Raw genomic sequence first — 20,559 nt, forward strand, 5'->3', positions numbered from 1 at the left:
ACACAAGACCAAAATATTGTGGCAAAACCAACTTTTTAGCTGACCTACCTGTCCCACAAGTCCAAACGCACGATCCAAACTCCTCTGGTCTGTGTATTTTCTTATTTTATTATGTAGCCATCCTAGCTCTGCAAGTCTACTTGTAGTATCTCTGAGAGACTTGGATAAGGTCACCTACAAATTTAACAGAAACAGTAACTTGCAGTTAAGTCAAATCTACCATTCCAATACTTGTTTCAATTAAGTTTGAATAAATGATAAATTACAAGAAATATACAAATTAATAAATTACAATTTATACACACAACCATTGAAAAGGCAGCAGCAATGAAGTACTGGCAACTTTGTGACATTCCCTTTTAGAAGTCTTAAATTCTTACAATCTTTTTACATTAGGCAATTATGGCAGTAACAAAAAGGTCTTCAGAAAAGAGGAAGAAATCTGAAATTTTATGATGTACAATCACACTTCATCTTATCCTGATTATCAGTGAGACTGAAAACATCTGAGCTGTAGAAATGGAGTCAATGACTGACACTAATGAAGAAACCTAAAGAACAAAGAGTTTGATTCACATGTAGTAGTGACTAATAGTAGAAGACAAATGACCCAATGCCAGACTAGGTATCAGGAATGAAAACTGACAGTATCCAAGTTCTAAGCTTAAGTCCGATGCACAGGTAGCAGCTTCTGTAACTTATTTAATCACATGACCCTATGAACTCTTCCAGTATGTTTCTACTTATATCAGGTATCTCACTTCACCCTTTAAGTCTGCCTTAGTCCCAACACCCTGTTTTACCATTGCTATTTTCATCTACGTCAGCATATTTCTTCCTTTCAATTACCAACATATAAGATGCTGTTCCTTGCGTTCCTACTTGAGATTTGTTTCTATCACATTTCATGATGTCACCCAAGAAAACCATCATCAAGTTTTCAAACTTTATAGGACAAAACCCCCCACTACGTTAGGCCAAGAGGCAGACACTGACTGCCCACAGCAATTGGGCCTATCCCATCTCTACAGACAATTATAACTGGGACAGCCAGCTGGAACAGTCCAAACCAAAGAAAGGAAATGCACTAGCAAGCTAAACAGATTGCCACAGAACTAGAAATCAAACTAATTCTTTCAGTGTTTCAGTCAGCAGCACAGGTATTCTCCAAGATAAAAATCAGCTACAGAGTGTATTAATCACAGCAATGTGAGCTTGAACCAGACAGCAGCATTTGGTTGTAAGAGCAGAGTTCCCTCTCTGGCCCTCTTGTTTAGCGGCAAAGGCACACCTTTAACATCTTGAACAACTTCTATAGGATAAATTCTAGCCTAAACAAGCATAGTTGGACACAGTTTGAAACCGCCCTCAGCTAAAACCAAAATGATGACATAAGAACCATTAGAATTCTGCCACTGCAGAGTACTTGGCAAGCATTAAGGACAATACACATCCACTGGAATCAAATGAGGAACAAGTAAAACTGGCTTAGTGTTACTACATTTGTATCTCTTAGATCAAAGCAGAAGCTGCTAGCTTATACAGTGCTGAATTTCACCAACAGACCTAATATTAACACTGACATTCAAGCAAGACTAACATCTTGGAAAGCATGTTCCTTTCTGAAAAAAAAAAAACAGACTGTGTACAACATCATTTTCCTTGCACAGCTGAGGGAAAACTGCATGCTTTGACTACTACTTTGCATAAGATGCAGTCAACGTAACTAGAGGAGGCATGACCTTGGCCCTCCATGTTCATCAGAAAAAGTTCTAGCTGCAGCTTTAGACAATTTTTTCACTGTGTCCAGTAGTTCAGCACAAGTGCCAGTAACGAAGAATGATGGAAGACAACTGACTTCACAAAAATAACTAAATACAAATAATTCTTAGGAAAAAACATTACTGACCACAAACCATCCGAATAATCGAACTCCCCGTATTCACAGAATTAGGAATTCAAAGTAAAACAGCTTTTCATTACAAACTAGCCTATTTGATATGAAAGCTACATAGAAAACTAATGAAACCCATAGTGCCAATTTTGCTATCACCAAGTTTTCTTCACATTCCTCTAGGAGAATTTATTATGCTACCTTTCCTTTTGCATATATAGTGAAACGTGTATGGAACATAATTAACTCAGTGCAGGTGCTGAGGAATTACAAACTGCAACATCTACAGGTACAGAAGATAATAAACAGATTCTTAAGAATGTCAACTGACTTAGAAGTTTTCCATTTTTCCCCTCCACTAAAGCAGCCCTAAATGTCATTGTAAAGTAAGAGGGGAACAACTATACATTTCCCTTTTTGCTATTATTATGGAGGAGAAAATCAGTTCAGCTATTATCAACATCAAGATAAGTCTACTGTGCTCTCGGCATACGAAATGGCCCAAACTCTATTCCCCACCATTTCAGGACTATGTCATATTGTCACAGTATAACATTCTTAATACATAAGAAAATTGGAAGCACTTGAACAAGAATTTGAACAAAAACATGACAATCAATTAGCAAGCTGAAATTGAATTGTGATGCAGTATTGTCTAAATACTGAATAAGGAGAACATGCTAAAGTAAATAGAGCCACTTTTTTGTTCTTATCCAGCTGATCCAATCTCCCTCTCAGTTCTTCTTTATACTGCAAATACGCTTAACATCTTGCCACCTTAAAACAAGATCTTCTCCCTCTTAGGCTTCTCTCTTGTTCCTCTGCACCCTCTTTGACATAATCCTTCAAATTCACATCAGCTGGATTTTCTATCAAGTACAGGAGTTGAAAGCACTTTCTTCAGCTCTGGCACAGTGCCTTCTTGGGTGATCTCCATGATCTAATCTGATCACTTATAAATTGTAATCAAGACCACAGTATCAAGCAGCTAGCATCCATTCTACATCTCAGGCTGTTAAATTTCATCCACTAATAATGTAGTTAACAGCCTCTTCTACACTGCAGAGGGGGAATGACGACAAAAATCCTCAAATTATGCCATAATTTAGGAGTCTTTGTACTGGCTTAATAGTTTGGAGTCTATTCACACCTTGCGAAATGCTACAGTTTCTTTCTGGGACTTAATCCACCCAATCATTTTTAAATTAGTACTGTTGAAACTACTCTGTTGTACTAAAAAAAAAAAAATTAAAAATCTGAGGGAAGAGTAAAGACTTGTGATAATATTTTTACCTTTATTTTTTTACATATTTTTCATGGCTATTTTTCTCCTCCATACATCTCTGCTCACATAGGAAATACCAGTCAATATACAGTACCTTTCCTTCCACTTTATAGCAATTTTCAGAATTGCACATTTTGATGTTTTTGCCATCTATTCCCTGGAAGACATACAAAACATCTCTTACAAGATTTGCTTCAGTTACTTCAACAGAGCCTAGAAAGAAAGAAGAAAAAGAAAAAAAAATTATTTTGCTTCACTGGACAATTAAATTTTACTACAACTTCAAAACGCTATTTAGAAGCATAGCCTGAAAAAAGAGAAAGCCTGTGTTTATAACCTGTAAATAAATGTTTAAGTCCTCTTAACAACTTGACAGAGAAGCCAAGATTTCCCTTTACGGGCTTCTACTGATACTTGTGATCCTCTCAAAGCAAGTCAGCTTGTATGGCACAGCTATATGGTTATATTTTAACCAATACTTCAGCCAGTTCTTAAACTCCTTATCTTTTCTAATTCAATCACTAATACAAGTTCTAAGTCAAGCATCATGATGACTTTACCCTTCTTTGAACAAACAGCTGAAGTGGTTAAATGGGATTTACAGAATAATCTCTTCTACATTCAGCTAGGAAATCAGTTAATCCAGAAGGAAGAGCTGCTTGTTTAAATACTGGCTTTCAATCACATATGCTACTGCTTAGCGAAAAGACAGATCAGAACCAGACTGCCAGCTGTGTAACATCTACAGAGCTGGCAAACAGAAAAGTGTAAATACTGTTTCTGAAGATGTACCTGTGATTTAGTAAAGCTTTTATATTGCAGCATACAGTTTGCTTCTGCCTCAACTCAAGTTAGAGCTTAGTTTGAGATGTGAGATATTTTTTGATTTAAAGAAAACAGAAGATTGAAAAAGATGCTGTGCAGGCCACTGCAAATATATGCCCACCTTTTCTGGACAAAATGGGCCATCTGCTTTTGTAACTTCATTTAAGATATCAAGAATGAAACAATTTTAATAGCTATCCAGAAATTGAGATGCTATAGCATGCTTCTCCCAAATTTGACAGCACCCTTATTCTCATCAGTTTGCCTTCCCAATAGTCCACCTTCTCAGAATAAAAAAAAAAAAAACAACAGAAAACAAAAAAAATCTATTCTTATTTTAGCAAAAGCAGCCATCACCTCAAGATGCTGTTTAAAACTCAGATACTCTTAATAATACTTAAGATATGCACAAGAGTAGCTAGTCCATTTTAGGAATTCTTAGTGAACTAGTAAAAGATTCAAGTGCATATTTCTTTAATTGGTAAGTAATACAACAGGAATTAATATCAACCTCCTGATTATACTCTCTGTGTAGATGTAGCAGTAAGAAAACTCCAATTAACAGTAACCAAATCTAGAAGAAAAACATCCACCCCTTTTAATTAGATGAATTTAATACTCATAGAAATATGAGTATTCTTCTTGTCAATAGCCTTTTCTGAATGCAGTCCTACTTCTATGTCTGCATCAACAAGTGACTACATTTAAGTCAACTGTCAGTCTTTTCTTACACCATCCCATATAAGAATCAAGAGCCACAGCTGCTGGCTGACTGAATAAAACAAGTTTGTACTGCTCTTTATGGCAATTAGTACAACAAAAATTAGAGGCAGTGCTTGATTGTATATATTTTTGTTTACACATATCAAATCTGTCATATATATACATTTATAAATATTATATACATATAGACACACCCCCATTCATCCTCTTTCACACCAGCAGTGGCTAATTAGCGGTTAATTGGTTCTAAATGCCAAATGCTGCCCTCAGATATACCAGAACAACTCTGGTCTACAAGATGTTGCTTTGTGCACTGTTACTCATGAAGATTCAGGGAATGGCAGTGAGACTATATTTTATCTTCTACCTATCCCCACTCTTTATATAGGAGTTACTAAAACAAACCCCAAAACAATAAAAAAAAAAGAAAAAAAGAAAAACCCCACATCTCTTACCTGTCTGCCAGAAACTAACAGTACTGTAGGATGACAACGTCTGCTATTAGCTCTCTTATTCAGAAAAGTCTCCTACTTTTACAGTATGAGTAGAGTAGGCTGAAAATTACACAGTTGTCACAGAGATCATCTGTTTAACAATTTCTTTGTGCACAAGTTACACGTGTGCAAATTCAGAAATTGATGCCTAGAGCATCTGTTCACGTTTACAGCTACTCCACTGAGGAAATAAACTAGCAATATTTTTCTTTTTTTGTTATTGCCAATATGTTACGTCAGTTCCTCTAAATACAACCACTGTAAACAGTGTGCTCACGTAAAGAAAAAATAATTTTAAAAGCTCTATATTCCCATGCACATTTCCAAGTTTTAAAGGACAGAATCACAAATGGATGAGCATTTCATTGAGCGCTCTTTCTGGCTTCTTAAAAGCAGTAGCATCTTCTGATCATCAAAAGAGTGACCATTACTCACAAACCACAATCACCTGATTCTGACAAACACTGCAATGAAATCAGTCTTTTAAGAGGACCAGAACACTTTATAAAAAATCAATCACTGCAGAAGTAAATTAGCAACCAACCATAGAGATTGTGGCCAAATATATTTGTCTCACATACTTGTTTCTATCCTATCAAGCACATTCTAGCAAAACACTCCACAAAAAAATCAACATGCTATAAAACTATTTCAAAATCATTAAAAAATAGTGGATACAGATACCAACTGTAAAAAGTTACTGTTAACAAATACATCTTTGCTCACCACTTGTATCCCCTTCTCGCCTTGACCTTGGCACACCACGGGACACAGCATTTGAAATGCCTTTTGAGGTAGCACTTTGTAACGAAGGCTGGTTTGCAGTTAGAGTCCATGCAAGACGTGACCCTAACTGCTGACGCAGGCAATCTCCAACGCCTGGAGCTTGATAGGATTGTCTAAAAGGACAAAAGGAAAAAACATCCTAAAGACCTTCAATTCTGTGCTTATCACCTGGTGTGGGGTATGCTGAAAGCCACACACTTGAGGTGGCTTTTTGTGGATGTTTTGTTTGTAGTTGTTTTGGGTTTGGGTTTTCCTCAATAATGGAACCTTAAAAAGGGTGCAGAACATACAAATAATAGGCTTCCTATAAGCCTAGAGTACTTATGTATGTAAGCTTATAGTGTAGTTCCTATAAGCACTTTAAAAATATCCACAAAACTACAGAAAAGGAAGTACAGATTTGACAAGTGTGATTTTGTATCACAGATTATCTTTGTCCACACTGAACCGTGTAAATACACTGAAATGGATTAAAAGAGAAGGCAACTATAATAACAACAGACATAAATAAACAAATATTTACATTTTGTTATTACTTGAAACCGTAAGTACATGCCAAGGGAAAACAGAGAAAGCTGAGAAAGTTCACTTTTCTGCTCCTCTACTATTTAGGAGAGCTTGCATCAAGTGCCTGAAAATGTGATTGAGCAGGGCGCATCTAGACAAGCCCTAATGTCCTTTACGCTCAAACTTGTCAAATTCTTCCCAAAAAGAAGTCTTAAACATGAAAAATTTTAAGACTAGAAGTTACCTTTCTCATTATTTATGTATCATGATGGTAAAAAATAAAGTTGAAAACATCTGCAAGGGATTTTTGCTGCTGACCAGTCCTCTGCCTTCCACCAACTGAATGCACACATTTGGAAATAGACAAATATTTTAAAAATAATAAACTAGTTCCACAAAGCTATGAAAGGAGTTGCAGGGAAAGATGGAACAAGACTGCAACACAAACGTCCATGTAAGAAGTCAAGGAATGCCTTTTGTCTCTCAACAGCCACGCATGGCTCACGGGATGGTCACACATCATATGATTATAGCTAGTGAGCAAGAACACAGCCTGCAATATAGAGCATCTGTCTCTGTTATGCTTAGTATTTGTAATACCTGTACTAGAGTACAACACTGAATTAGGCTGTCACCCTTCAAGAAGAATGTACTCTAGAAACAAAGGGAAGCATGTATAAAGAGAAGTTCAGGAGGAATGAAGCTCACAGAAAAATCTAATTTGTGTTGCCCAGGTCACAGGCTACAAGACTAAAGAGAACACAGTGAAACTCATATAAAAATGTAACACTACGAAGAGGTCAGACCAAGAATATGCCAGGAACAAGGTAAGCTCTGCTGGATGCTCAAGCAAGCATTCTCGATAGACAGAAAGCCTGAAGTGACCCCTCCAAAATAAAACCCACTCTGAAATGTGCATCTTGAGAACACCAGGTCCTCAACACTAATTACTTAATGGCGGTTTGCTCCCACTCATCCACACTGCCTGCTGATAGGGACACAACCTGTATGAGGCAGGTCCTGTGGACAGCACAGTCTGGAAGACCAGTGTGACAAAAAGTTCCCACAGTCCAACCCTTTCTGAAAACTGCTCACAGCATTTTCTTAGCTTTTCACACAAACACCACTACTGCCATGATTAAAGTTTTTGGTGGTTACATACTGACCTATTCTTAGAATTGGACCTGAGGCTTGAATTACAGGTATTGATAACAGCTCTACTACAATCCTTTTATAGAATCCTCATATCACAATCATAGAATCATGAAGACATTATCCATCATGTTTGAGAAGTCATGGCAGCCTGCTAAAGGCAAGATCATGGAGCAGATCCACCTGGAAACTGTTAAGGCACATGCAAAATAATAAGGTGATTGGTGGCAGTCAACAGGGCTTCACTAAGGACAAATGATGCCTGAGAAATCTGGTGGCCTTCTACAATGGGACTACAGCACTGGTGGATAAGGGAAGAGTGAATGTGATCTACCTGGACTTCACCAAAGCATGTGACACCGTCCTGCGCAATATCTTTGTCCCTAAACTGCCGATACATGGATTTGACAGATGGACCAGTCAGTGAATAAGGAGTTGGCTGGACAGCCACACTCAAAGAGTTGCCACTAACAGCTCAATATCCAAGTGGAGACCAGTGATAAATGGCATTCTTCAGGGGTCGGTGTTTGGACTGGCACTATTGAACAATTTTGTCAGCAACACGGACAGTGGGATTGAGTGCACTCTCAGTAAATTTGCTGTTTACACCAAGCTGTGTGGTTTTGTTGGTGTACTGGAGGGAAGGGATGACTTCTAGAGGGACCTTGACGTGCTTGAGAGGTGGACCAATGCCACTCTCATGAAGTTCAAGGCCCGGTGCAAGGTCCTACAGCTGGGTCAGGCAATCCAAAGCACAAACACAGGCTGAGCAGAGAAGTGATTCTGTGCAGCCCTGTGGAGAAGGACTCGGATATGTTTGTTGAGAAGAAGCTCAACATGAGCTAGCAGCATGCACACACAGCCCAGAAAGCCAATCATATGCTGGGCTGCATCAAAATAAGCATGACCAACAGGTCAAAGGTGTTCTCCCTCTCTGCTCTGGTCTTGTGAGACCACACCTGCAGTACTGTGTCCAGTGCTGGGGTCCTCAGCATAAGAGGGACATGGACCTGTTGGAGTGAGTCCAGAGCAGGCCATGAAGAAGCTCTGAGGGCAGGAGGACCTCACATAGGAGACTGGCCAAGAATTGGGCTTGTTCAGCATGGAGAAGGCTTTGGGGAGACCTTAGAGCTTTCCAGTACCAAAAGGGGTCTTCAAGAAATGTGGAGAGGGACATTTTGCAAGGGCACGCAGTGACAGGATAAGGAGGAATGGCTTTAAATTGAAAGAGGATAGATCTAGATCAGATGTACGGATGAAGCTCTTTACTGTAGAGGTAGAGGTGCTGGAACAGGTTGCCCCACCCATGGAATTGTTCAAGGCCAGGTTGGTTGGGGCTTTGAGCAATCTGGTTCAAGTGAAGGGTGTTCCTTCCCATGGCGGGGGAGTTGGAACTAGATGATCTTCAAAGTCCCCTCCAACCCAAACCTTTCTGCGATTCTACGATAAGCAGATATATTAACCTCATTGACATACAATCCTATACTGTATCCAGATTATATAATGGTTAAGGTTGCAAGGGACCTCTGGAGATCACTTCTTCCAGCCCTCCTGTTCAAAACATGTGAGGTTACCTGGTGCAGTCATGATTTGAATATTTTCAATTATGGAGACTATACAACCCCTCTGGAGAACCTGTTTCAGTGTTTCACAACATCCTCCTACCCTCACACACACACCCCACCTCATTGCAAAATAAGTTTTTCCCCTTATATTTTAACTGTGATCCCAGCCTTACAAGTTTTGAAAATTACTTCTTGTCCTTCCCCTGGGCAACACTGAGAAAAAGTCTGGCTCAGACTTTGTAGATATTCAAGGCCCGCCTAGACAAGTTCCTGTGTGATGTACTCTAGGTTACCCTGCTCTTGCAGGGGGGTTGGACTAGATGATCTTTTGAGGTCCCTTCCAACCCTTGGGATTCTGTGATTCTCTGCTCCCCTTGTCAGATATAATCACATGGATAAGATTCCCTGAGCCTTTTTCTCTAGAGCCCGAACAGTCCAAGCTCTCACAGCCTCTCCTCATATATCAGAGGCTCCAACTCCTCAATTAGTTTTGGGGTTCCTTCACCAGACTATCTCGAGTTTGTCCACGTCTTTTTTTGTACCGTAACTGGACTCAGCATTTCAGCTGTGTCTTTACCAGTACTGAGCAGAGAGGAAGGTTTGATTCCCTCAGCCTCCTGGTGATGCTCTTTCTAATGCAGCCCATGAACATGCCTTCTTTGCCACACTCATGTTCAACTTGGTCTCTACCACGAATCCCAGGGCTCTTTCTGCAAAGCTATTTTGCAACCAGTCAGACCCCAGCACGTACTGGTGCATGGAGTTATTTCTCTCCAGGTGCAGGACTTCTTTTGAACTTCAGAAGGCTCCTGTCAGCCCATTTCTGAAGCCCACTGAAGTCTCTTTGAGCAACAACTGAATTACCATCTTTATCAACTACTCCCAGTTTTGTTAACATCTGCAAAGTTGCTGAGGGTGCACTTTATGCCATCAAGAAGGATGAAGGATCCAGCCCCTGGGCTATATCCTTAGTGACCAGGCTCCAAATGGACTTCGTGTCCCTAATCCTAAGTTTTGAGTCTAGGTCAGTCAGTTTTCAATCCACCTCACTGTCACCCTCTTTAGTTCATACTTTATTAAGTCTGTCAATAAGGATATGCCAAGATAGACAGTGTCAGAAGTCTTACTAAAGTTGAAATAAATACATTCGCTGCTTTCCTTTGCCCACCAAGTCAGTCGTATCTCATCACAGAAGGTTCATTTGTCCCTAGGCAAAACTCCATGTATTTCTGCTGCTCTCTCATGTAAATAGCAATTTATTCTCCTTGCTATCCTAGTCTTTCCTTCCCAAAGAGCCTGTATCCACTCTGCCACATTCCAGTGGCATGAACTATCCCACCATGTGTCTGTGACCCCAATGAGACCACAGTTCTAGTACTGCACACATATCTTTTAAGTCCTCCCGTCTGTTCCCCATGCTGCCATATGTATGTGTGTAGGCACTCCAACAAAGTTGTGCTGATGTTCCAGGAAATGCATGAGAACTTTCCCCAGGAGGCTGTCCTCTACCCAGTCCTCATTTGTGTGCATGTACTTGGGCGGACCCACTTCTGCCCTGCTTTGTTGGTTTCAAGGTCTCTCTTGACCATACCACCTTTTGCTTGCTAATCTGGTCTACCAGTTCCTCACTCAGTTGCGCGGCACAGTCCTCCCCGCCTATTATTCTGAGTTTAAAGGTATCCTCTACTCAAGTATAAGATACAGCATACAAACCTAGCACTGACACAGTCCAACAATGATTTGTATTGTAAAGCATATTAATAACAACAAAACCCAGTTGTGTCAGCCCTTATTATTTCTGCAATATGAATTCAATAAATTATGGCAAATACAGTGTATTGCAAAAAAAAAAAGTATCTTCAACTCAAAGCTATTGTACTTTCTGAAAATGCATCTATTTTGTGTTTGTTTTGTGACTGTTGGGAGTAGGAAGGAAAATTAAGAGATGGGAGTCTCCAATTATAAGCAAAAATTAATAAAAATCACCATAAATTAGACTTATATTAGAAGTTGTGTCAAATAATAACCAATGAAGCTTCTATTAGGACAAAATAATTGAGCTCATGTCCCTCCCCATGGCAGGGGGGTTGGAACTAGATGATCTTAAGGTCCTTTCCAACCCAAACCATTCTGGATCCCTTAAGATAATTTTTTTCCCTTTTATTATGTTCTTTTATGTCTTTCAGACATTAACTACAGTTTCTTGAAAAGTGACGTCCCCATCACTTCTGGATGAAGGCTTATTTCCAGACCTTTTCACTCCAGGCTGAAACAGCTATGCAAATAAGTACAATCCGTACTTTTATAAGTTTAGTAATATTCCATTCATTTTTCCATGCTCAACCTTTATGAGACAATGTTCCAGGTCCATAGTACAGAATCATTGTTGAACCACTCTCTCTCACAGACAAAAAAGGTGTGTTCATTTTCCCACCATGAAGATAAGAGTCTGTGCAGTATACCTCTGTCAGGCTTTGTACAGCTGTAGGGGCAATACAACATGATATCCAATGGCACAAGAGGAGCTCAGATTTTGAGCACATTACTGTGTATTAGCTTATTTAACAAGGTCAATAATCATGTAGTCATCTCTTTGCTTAAAATGGTCAGCTTTTACATATCAAAAATCGGAACTATTTGGCATTTGAATGTTTCAGCTCCAAATGTAGATTCACTCTGGCATGACCAGACCACTGCTGAACAGAATGCGGTTTAGGATATTTTTTTTCTAATAGGCAATTCTTTCAAAATCAACTCTTGAGAACAATTTTTTTACTCTTAAAAAAAACCCAAACAAAGCAACACAAACCAAACAAACCCTCAAAAAAACCCTGTCCACTCAAGATGCAAGACTGCTCAACCTACTGTTAACATGCTTAAAAGAAAATCAGACCATGTAAGAAAGGCCAGCCATTCAAAAATGAAGGATGCTAAGTCTACTAATTTGACACTGGCTGAGGAATGCTTTGTAAAAGGAACTTGAACGAGGGTCCTAAATTCAATGTGCTTACAGAAGATAGACTTTTTAAAGGGTTTCAGAGAAATGAGGAATTCTTGGAAAAGTACTTGGTACTAGAATCCAGATGAGTGAATTCAATAAAATATCAGCTGTTTAGCAGATAGTTATGATTAAGTTTTAGAATAGATACACTTGGCCAGCCATCTATGGCTTCTCATAGTCATATGAGAGCACCTGATATTCAGAGCCATTCAGGTAAGGAATTCAGTTCCAATATACCTACAGTGGAAATTCCAATAGCATATAAATGGGAATGGGGGGGGGGGGGGGAAGAACAAAACGAAGAGCAAAACTAAAAAAACACCAAGAAGAGATTATCTTTCATCTTCTCCAAACCTATTTGTAAGGTTAAACAGCCTAATTTACCCTGGGAGGAGTGATTGTGGAGTTGGCGTTGGCCCATTCAGGGCATACAGGCTGATGCTGCTGATCCCACTGCTCCCCATGCTGCAGGAACTCTGGGCAGACTGAGCACTGCGGTCTTGGTAATTCAATGGAAGGCTTTGAGGCCTGGCATAGTAATAAGGAGTTGAGTGAGCATCCCGTGGCAATGCTTGAGCAAAAAGTGTGGCATAACTTGATACCTGGAAAGGAAAGGACGTGAAAAGGGAGGAATGAAAAGAAAGCAGATTTGAGTTGATTTAAGTCATGTCTTCAGTTAACAGGAGTGTAATATTCAAGAATGCAAAAACATGGTCTTCAGTTATTTTATGTAGAGAAAAAACTGTTACAACCATAATGAGGAAAAAAAAAAGCAAGTTTCTTACAGTGAGTGAAAGTACTTTTAGCAATATAGCTTATTTCTGCCTACAAATTGTCATTAGGAATAGCTGCAAAAAGTACTTCGGTGCTAGAAGAGCTGCAACCAAAGGAGGAATTTTGCTCTCCCTACTCCATTTCAAACTCATTAACATATGAGCAGACATTACATCACCACGCAGAAAACAAACAAAAAAACTCCATTCTTCTAATAGTCACATCATCAGTTACAAATGTTGGGCAACTCATATTTTTACATTTACTTAGTATAAAAAAAATGCACAGAAAAATTGCAGATAGTTTTTTCAAGAGTTTACGCCTCACAGGCAAACACTACAGTCACAAGCTGAAGTGCTGGTTAAGTCTGGATAGTGATTCTTAGTGACATCTAAAATAAGTGACACATTACTGTTTTGCAGAAGTAACAAAGCTCTCTGCCTACCTTGTTAGACTGCTTACGTGGATCTTCACTAAGGCTAAGCAGGAGGTAGAGAATTGACCATTTGTTTTTCAAAATGCCCTTGGAAAAAAAGATGAACAGAAAAAAGTTTGGTTTACTGACTAACAATGTTGGGGTTTTTTTAAATTTTTATTATCCAGCCCACTAAGATGTATATAGATTTGCCACACAAATAAGACCAAGTCAGAGCCATATTCTTGAGAAAATGGAATGTGCAGAGCAGCCTCTGTATTGTTGATTTCTCCACTGTGTTCAAACCATGAACTCTCACCTGCTCCAAGATCAGTAAGTACACTCAATTTAAAATTCATAGCTACTAAGCTACCGATTCATAAGTACTAAGAAAGAGGTTTACACACAGTTAAGGTTTTACCGGCATTCCCACACACTCTTAGCATTTAGATCATCCCAGATGTGGATGCTAGTCTAAAGGCAAAGAAGGAAAACTCTTGGTTCAATTTTTAGCAGAGAGTTTCCCCTTCAATCTCCTTCACAGGGAGGCTTTACAAGTTTGAGGGTTTCAGTCTGTACCATTTTAAATGGTAATAAATATAAGCGATGAATAAACTTGAAGAGAGCTACCAAGATTTTCACAGCTTAAGACAGAGACATTGTTAACATGAAAGCTGTGCAATATGCAATAGTCTTTAAGTAAACAAATAGATACCTACAGACTGTCAGAACAATACTCTCAGCAGCTTTAGATCTCAGCAGAAAGCTTACCAGCAGAAGACAGAACAATGCTAAAGCTCAATCTACAAAGAGAATGCTTTGAAGAAAAGAGTTATAGCAAATATCAGTATGTTTTATTTTAGATACGCAAATGTTTCTAGATATTTTATTCACCACTTCTGTGACATGAACAATTGTACCTGAATTAATCAGGGACATAGAACCTCATAATGGACATTACATATTGGAGTAAGTCAAAGAAATTCATACAAGCTCCCTCACAGTGTTGATCAGGAATATGGTCTGAACACTAAGCAATATCAAATATAAGGGAAATTTCAGTCATACTGAGATTCAACAAAGACTCTATCCTTTACGAAGCAATGCAGCTCAGTGTTACCAGTCTTGCAAAAGGCACATTTTCATTCTCACCCTATTCTACTTTTCTTGTTTCTCTGCAGATTACACATTTTATATGTATACATTACATAGTATACGACTTTTTGGCCACAGAACATTTCTTTCTTGGGACACAGCACACCAACCAAACTGTCATGGGTTCAGCTGTGGCAGTCATTTTTCTCCTTCTTGTAGCTGGTGCAGTGCTGTGTTTTGAGCTCTGGGATGGGAACAGTTGCTGATAGCAAGTATGTTTTGAGGGTGTTTTTGTTCAAGGTTTTTTCTGAGCACATGCTCCAGCCAGGTGGAGGAGGGGAGGCCAGGAGGAAGGAGAGACAGGACACCTGACCCAGGCTAGCCAATGAGATATTCCATACCATAGCACGTGATGCCCAGGATGCAACTGGGAGAGAGAGAGCTGGAAGGGCGGAGCTCTGGAGGAAAATGGAGGAGGGAGCACGCGGTGCTCGGCCGGGCAGGGTGGAGTGAGTTATGGGTTGGTGGCTGGTGGGGTGTTGTATTCTTTTTGCTTGTTGTTTGCTGTATCATTATTTGTAGTAGTAATGGCAGTAGTGATTTTGTGTTATGCCTTAGCAATTAAACCGTTCTTATCTCAACCCGTGGGGGCTACATTCTTTGTATTCTCCTTCCTAACTCTCCGGGAGTTGGGGGACTTGGTTTAAACCACGACACCAAACCTACCAAAGCTCTTGTTACATAAGAGTAGAAGGAGAAGTTCTGTATTATTATGTTGAGCAGAAGTCTAGTATCTCCTGCTTTGATCTCAACAACAAGTAAGAAGCAGAGATAGGGCATCTGTTACAAATACCTAAGCAACTCATTAACCACTAATGAAGAAGGAGCAGCAACATTACTGCTGCCTCTACTGGCCAGGACAGAATGAGTCTAAGTGCCTCAAGAAGCATGGTTTGCTCAACTGGCAAGCTGCCACTAAAATAAAGCACTGACCTCTTTTTCTCTTCAGAGTAATGGATGAAACAAAGTTAAAACAGATTCACATTAGCTTTTTTCTTTGTCCTAGCTGTTTTCAACAGGATTGCTGGAGAAAGAAAAAGCCTCATTGATTCTGAAGACACATATTCCTTCTGTGCCCTTCCTTAAGCTCATGAGGAAAAATAAATGTTTGTTTATTGGTAGTAATAAACTTAAGAGCAGATTAAATAGTAATAGGTAGACTGAAACAGATCATTTTAAAGAAGGCATTATTCAGATGATAGCATTTCATGTACACAAAATGCTAGCACAGAGGAAAAACAAAAAAACCAAACCAAAACCAAAACCAGCAGAAGTTAGAAGCTCAAGCATCTAAGATGACAGCAAAATATGAAGAGATAGCTGATGTAACCTTGATTTTACATTCAGAAGAATAACCAAACTGATAACGCAGATAATGCATTTTGTTCCAAAGTTTACAGCCATCATGCTCTGCAGGTGTGTTGCTCGCTAAATGCAACAGTCTGGTGATACGTTATATAAGCTAAAGAAACACACTACAGAAAATCTGTATTAAATGAGCAAGATGAGAGCAATACATGCAAGAGGCTGAAACCAGTGACTGAGGTCATCGAAACTGGTGTCTGCAAGCCAATGACACTTGCTTCACTTATACATATCAATGCAAATAATACACAAACATACAGGATAATGAAACCAGGAAGTTACAGATTGACTTTGGCTCCAAGCACTAACAAACTAATGGGTAAGTTAAGTACAGATAAGGGGCAGAACTTCTGACTAGTTCTGACTGGTCATATTCTCCACAGAATGAGTATTCATAGAATCATAGAATCATAGAATAGTTAGGATTGGAAAGGACCTCAAGATCATCTAGTTCCAACCCCCCTGCCATGGGCAGGGACAGCTCACACTAAACCATTATCACCCAAGGCTTCATCCAACCTGGTCTTGAACACTGCCAGGGATGGAGCATTCACAACCTCCCTGGGCAACCCATTCCAGTACTTCACCACCCTAACAGAAAAGAATTTCTTCCTTACATCAAGTCTAAACATCTGTTGTTTAAGTTTCAAGCCGTTACCCCTTGTCCTATCACTACAGTCCCTAATGAATAGTCCCTCCCCAGCATCCCTGTAGGCCCCCTTCTGATACTGGAAGGTTTCTTGTGACCTTAAAAATCTTAGTATTATCCTGTAAAACTCAGCCATGATCTACACATAAATTATGGAATAAAAAACAGAACACAGAAAAACATTTCTCCTAAATATGAAGAGCAAATAAAGGCAGATTTTTTGCTATATAGTAAACATCATCTTTTACATTAACTAATTTCTGTTGTCAAAAATCAGGTATGTGCAAATGACAACCAGGAATCTTATTTTATTATTGCCCACCATATTCTACCTTGCTAAATACTCAGTTTTATGAAGAATCCAGAACAGATTAGCAGCAGTCATTCTTCCCCTACCTCAGCTAAATTTCTGCCTTCGCATCTTTTCCTCTTTCACCTGATCCACTTTCCTGAATTATGGGCTTTCTATACAGTAACAATTTTTGTTAGAATATCAACATGCAGTATTCTTTGACTAACGCTGGTGTTACAGAACCACCAAGGTCAACAAACTCTTACCCTTCAACACTAACGACTTGGAGTACTTAAAAATTAAGAAGCAAGAGGACTATTTGAACCCTAGACTAATAAAATCAATATACTTGCAAGGCTTGATGTAAAATAAATTACAACAAGAAAATTCATCAGTTATACATATAAAATGAACACTTCTGTTTTTCCAGAGTTCCTTCATTCATATGAAGTGCTCTTTTGTGTAACTGGCCTCAAACTATGCTCTTTAATTCTCTTCCAAACTGATTTCTAATTAACAGCACACAGCTCATATTAAAAAAGAAAAAAACCCAAACCAACCAACAACCAACCAATCAAAAAAAAAAAAAACAACAACAAAATAAAAACCCCTCAAACCTATAAAAAGCAAACTTTTTCACACAAATTACAAAATGGTTGAGGTTGGAAAGCACCTCTGAAGATCATCGTGTCCAACTCCTCTGCTCAAAACAGGATTTCTACAGCAGGCTGCCCATAACTGTGTCCGGTCAAGTTTTGACTGTCTTCAAGGATGAAGACTCCACAGTTTCCTGGGCAACCTGTTCCAGTATTTAACTATCCTCAGAGTAAAAATATTGTTAAGGACCTGAACACCCTCCAAAACAACTCTATAACATCAGAAGGATGCATGTGTCTGCTTTCAGGTTTTTTACTTTATATACATTTATTACTGTACCTGTGTACCGAGCTTTCTGTAGAGTTCTGAAAACAAAGCAGCATCTGCTTCCCTTCTCTGTCGCACAACTATCAAAAAAAAGAAATATAAATTAAAAATTTGAAAGAAATGTAATACTCATGTCTGAAATAATATATTGTGGCAAATTAGAAAACATACCCAGAAAAGTTAAATGATGCTTAATTGTTTCGCTCTGTTTACTCCCACAGTTTTGCCTGTTTTCACGTTATCTGCATTCCAGCCCTAAAAATTCTTACATCAAAAGTGATGCAATGCAAGTACCTGTTTTTCTTTAAGTAATCAAAATATCTACTTTCTAAGTAAGTGCTCTTTGAAAGTCTAGTCTGCCATTCTATAGGCTTAGGGAATTACAACACAACCGAAAGCAGGTAAGAATCTGCGTAAACAGGTTAAAGAATGCCATCATGCCCTTCACAAAAGTAAATGTAATTGCTCTTATTTTAAGCAATAAAAGAAAGAAACAAAAGTAGTAGTGTCACTTGCTCAAAGTCAAGCAGAATTCCAAGGCCACATAACTTTTATACATTAAGAAAAATAACAGTCTCAGTCACTACCAGTTATGTAACAGCAGTCTTTGCTCAGAGGGAAAACACCTTCAAATGTTAAGATGCCTTCAGAAAAGTCATGCTACATCAGTCATGTTTAAAAAAAAAAAAACAAACATCTGAAGAAACCTTAATAAAAGAAATGCTGTTAAAGTGTTAATTAGCATCAAAAGCCACTGCTAAGGACACTTTGCCAGATATGTGGCACATATTTGCCAAATTCCTCCACATAAACTCCAGAATAATTGTAAAATTAGAATGATATATCCAGCCACTTGTTACATAACTACTAACATCAGCCTACAAACTGAAGTTGAGGAGAGGGAAGATGAGGGAGATAGCACTCTTTAAAACTACTGGCAATATGGCCAAAGAATATATGCTGCGCTGTTTAATACTAGCCAAAGTATATAGAAACTCATACAGAAAGTGTATACTGTAGATTCTGGTCTTTTGAAGTTGCATCAAGAAAAATTCTGATGGGCTTATCTGCCTATCAGCAAGTCACAGAAGCTCTGTGTTAGCAAAAATACACATGTACTTTAAAACATCTAGAACCACTGACTTCAGTTATCCTAATTCAGCCTCCCTGACTGAACTTTCAAAGCTCAAATATGAAGCTTCAGTTTAATTAGCATATTCCAATTAATTGTTTCTGGACATTCTACTGTAGAGCAGATAAGCTGCTGAAAACAGTATTTGGCTATTTGGCTTTTCAAGAAGAATGCATTACATCTCCATTGGATTCACATATTGCAACATTTGACTCAGAGCAGCACATAATACAATGGAATGTAACTGCAACGTAACTTATGCTGTCAGGGTCTAATGTTTTGGTTTGGGAAGGTGGTGCAGAAAACTTGTAGAGAAACTAAAGGCAAGAAATATCAGGTAAGTCACATGAACAATTTCGTCAATTTCCCGGATGCTCATTCAGCAATTTTCATACAGGTGCTCTTGAAGTTAATTGTGCCAAAGTGTAGTATTTCTAAACTGTGCACCACTAAAACATCAGTCTTCTAAAAAGAACTACAAATTCATAACATCTGAATATTATTATAGGGAAATGAGTGCAATATTAATTGTTTACTTTCATGGTAGCTAAGATACAAACTAAATTGCAGGAAGGGAAGTCTAAACTGAGCATTCAGAAAAATCTGAGCTGTGAATACAAATAGCCAATCAGGAAAGCTCACTGGGGAATTAATGGAATTTCCATAATGAGATTTTCAGGGAGTGAGCATTAATAACAGATCAGTTAACTATCTGTGAGGCAGAGTTGTCCCATTTTCAGAGGAACAAACTGATCAGATTATCTTCTTGAAGAACTTGCATTCCTATATCTAAGAAAGAAACAAAGATGCACTTACGCTCTTTCTTGATTTTCTCTGCTACAAGAAATTCATCCCGCTCAACAGTGGGAGCAAAGTTGCTTCCAATAACTCTCACTGCATACTGAAATTGTTGGGCTGCATCAGCTGAAAGAAAAAAGGAAAACTCAGTTAAGAGGAGGTTTAATGTTTTATTAAATTTTTAAAAAGTTCGACATGAGATTATGTTGCTGTGGCTGAATGTGGCATAAATGCTTAGATCAGATAATATTATGCTATATTCCTTAAACACACTTTAACCAGAGGGCAGCAAAGTCCAGTTTACCCACGAATGTATTATCAATGCTATTATACACTCTGCAAAATAACTGCACTTCAATTTGTGAATAAACCTTTCCTATTCTGTGCTGAAGGAAGAGACACTTAGCCCTACCCAGTTCTTGGAGAGTATCAGCACACTTAAACTGGCTCTGCTTTTTCCCCCAGACTGAAATGCTGCAGCACTTGGAAAAAAAAAAAAAAAGTCACAATTCAGCTCATAACAGGAACAACATAGCCAGGTTCACCAGGCACACTCTCTCACCAGGCACCCAAACTGACAGATCTTTCCTTAGATATTCACAACAGTGGTTTTACCAGTTTGTGTGCTGTTTTCAGGTCTGGTTTTAAACCAGTTTATATGGTTTCACTGCTTAGGTTCAAAGCTAGCTCAGAGGTATCAGCATCATATCGCAGTGCACAACATAGATACTAATGTAGAGGTCACGAATCAGCGATCTCCCTCCGCTGCTCCTTCCTTACGCAATAATTCTATCTTTAATATTGTTGCTGAACAGCACTGTTT

General features: G+C 38.7%; 1 protein-coding gene across 1 annotated transcript in view; it reads right to left on the bottom strand.

Moving 5' to 3' along the window:
* The window catches only part of TUBGCP3 (tubulin gamma complex component 3), a 53,876-nt gene that overhangs the window by 21,922 nt on the left and 11,395 nt on the right, over positions 1-20,559 (bottom strand). The window contains exons 2-8 of the mRNA XM_034060034.1: positions 19,755-19,862; positions 17,819-17,886; positions 13,452-13,529; positions 12,617-12,834; positions 5,948-6,120; positions 3,274-3,392; positions 49-174 (exon numbers count right to left, since the gene is read on the bottom strand). Coding sequence (XP_033915925.1) covers positions 49-174; positions 3,274-3,392; positions 5,948-6,120; positions 12,617-12,834; positions 13,452-13,529; positions 17,819-17,886; positions 19,755-19,862 — 890 coding nt within the window. The remainder of the gene's footprint in view (positions 1-48; positions 175-3,273; positions 3,393-5,947; positions 6,121-12,616; positions 12,835-13,451; positions 13,530-17,818; positions 17,887-19,754; positions 19,863-20,559) is intronic.

Source organism: Melopsittacus undulatus, chromosome 2 (genome assembly GCF_012275295.1).
Source record: "Melopsittacus undulatus isolate bMelUnd1 chromosome 2, bMelUnd1.mat.Z, whole genome shotgun sequence".
NCBI classification, from domain to species: Eukaryota; Metazoa; Chordata; class Aves; order Psittaciformes; family Psittaculidae; genus Melopsittacus; species Melopsittacus undulatus.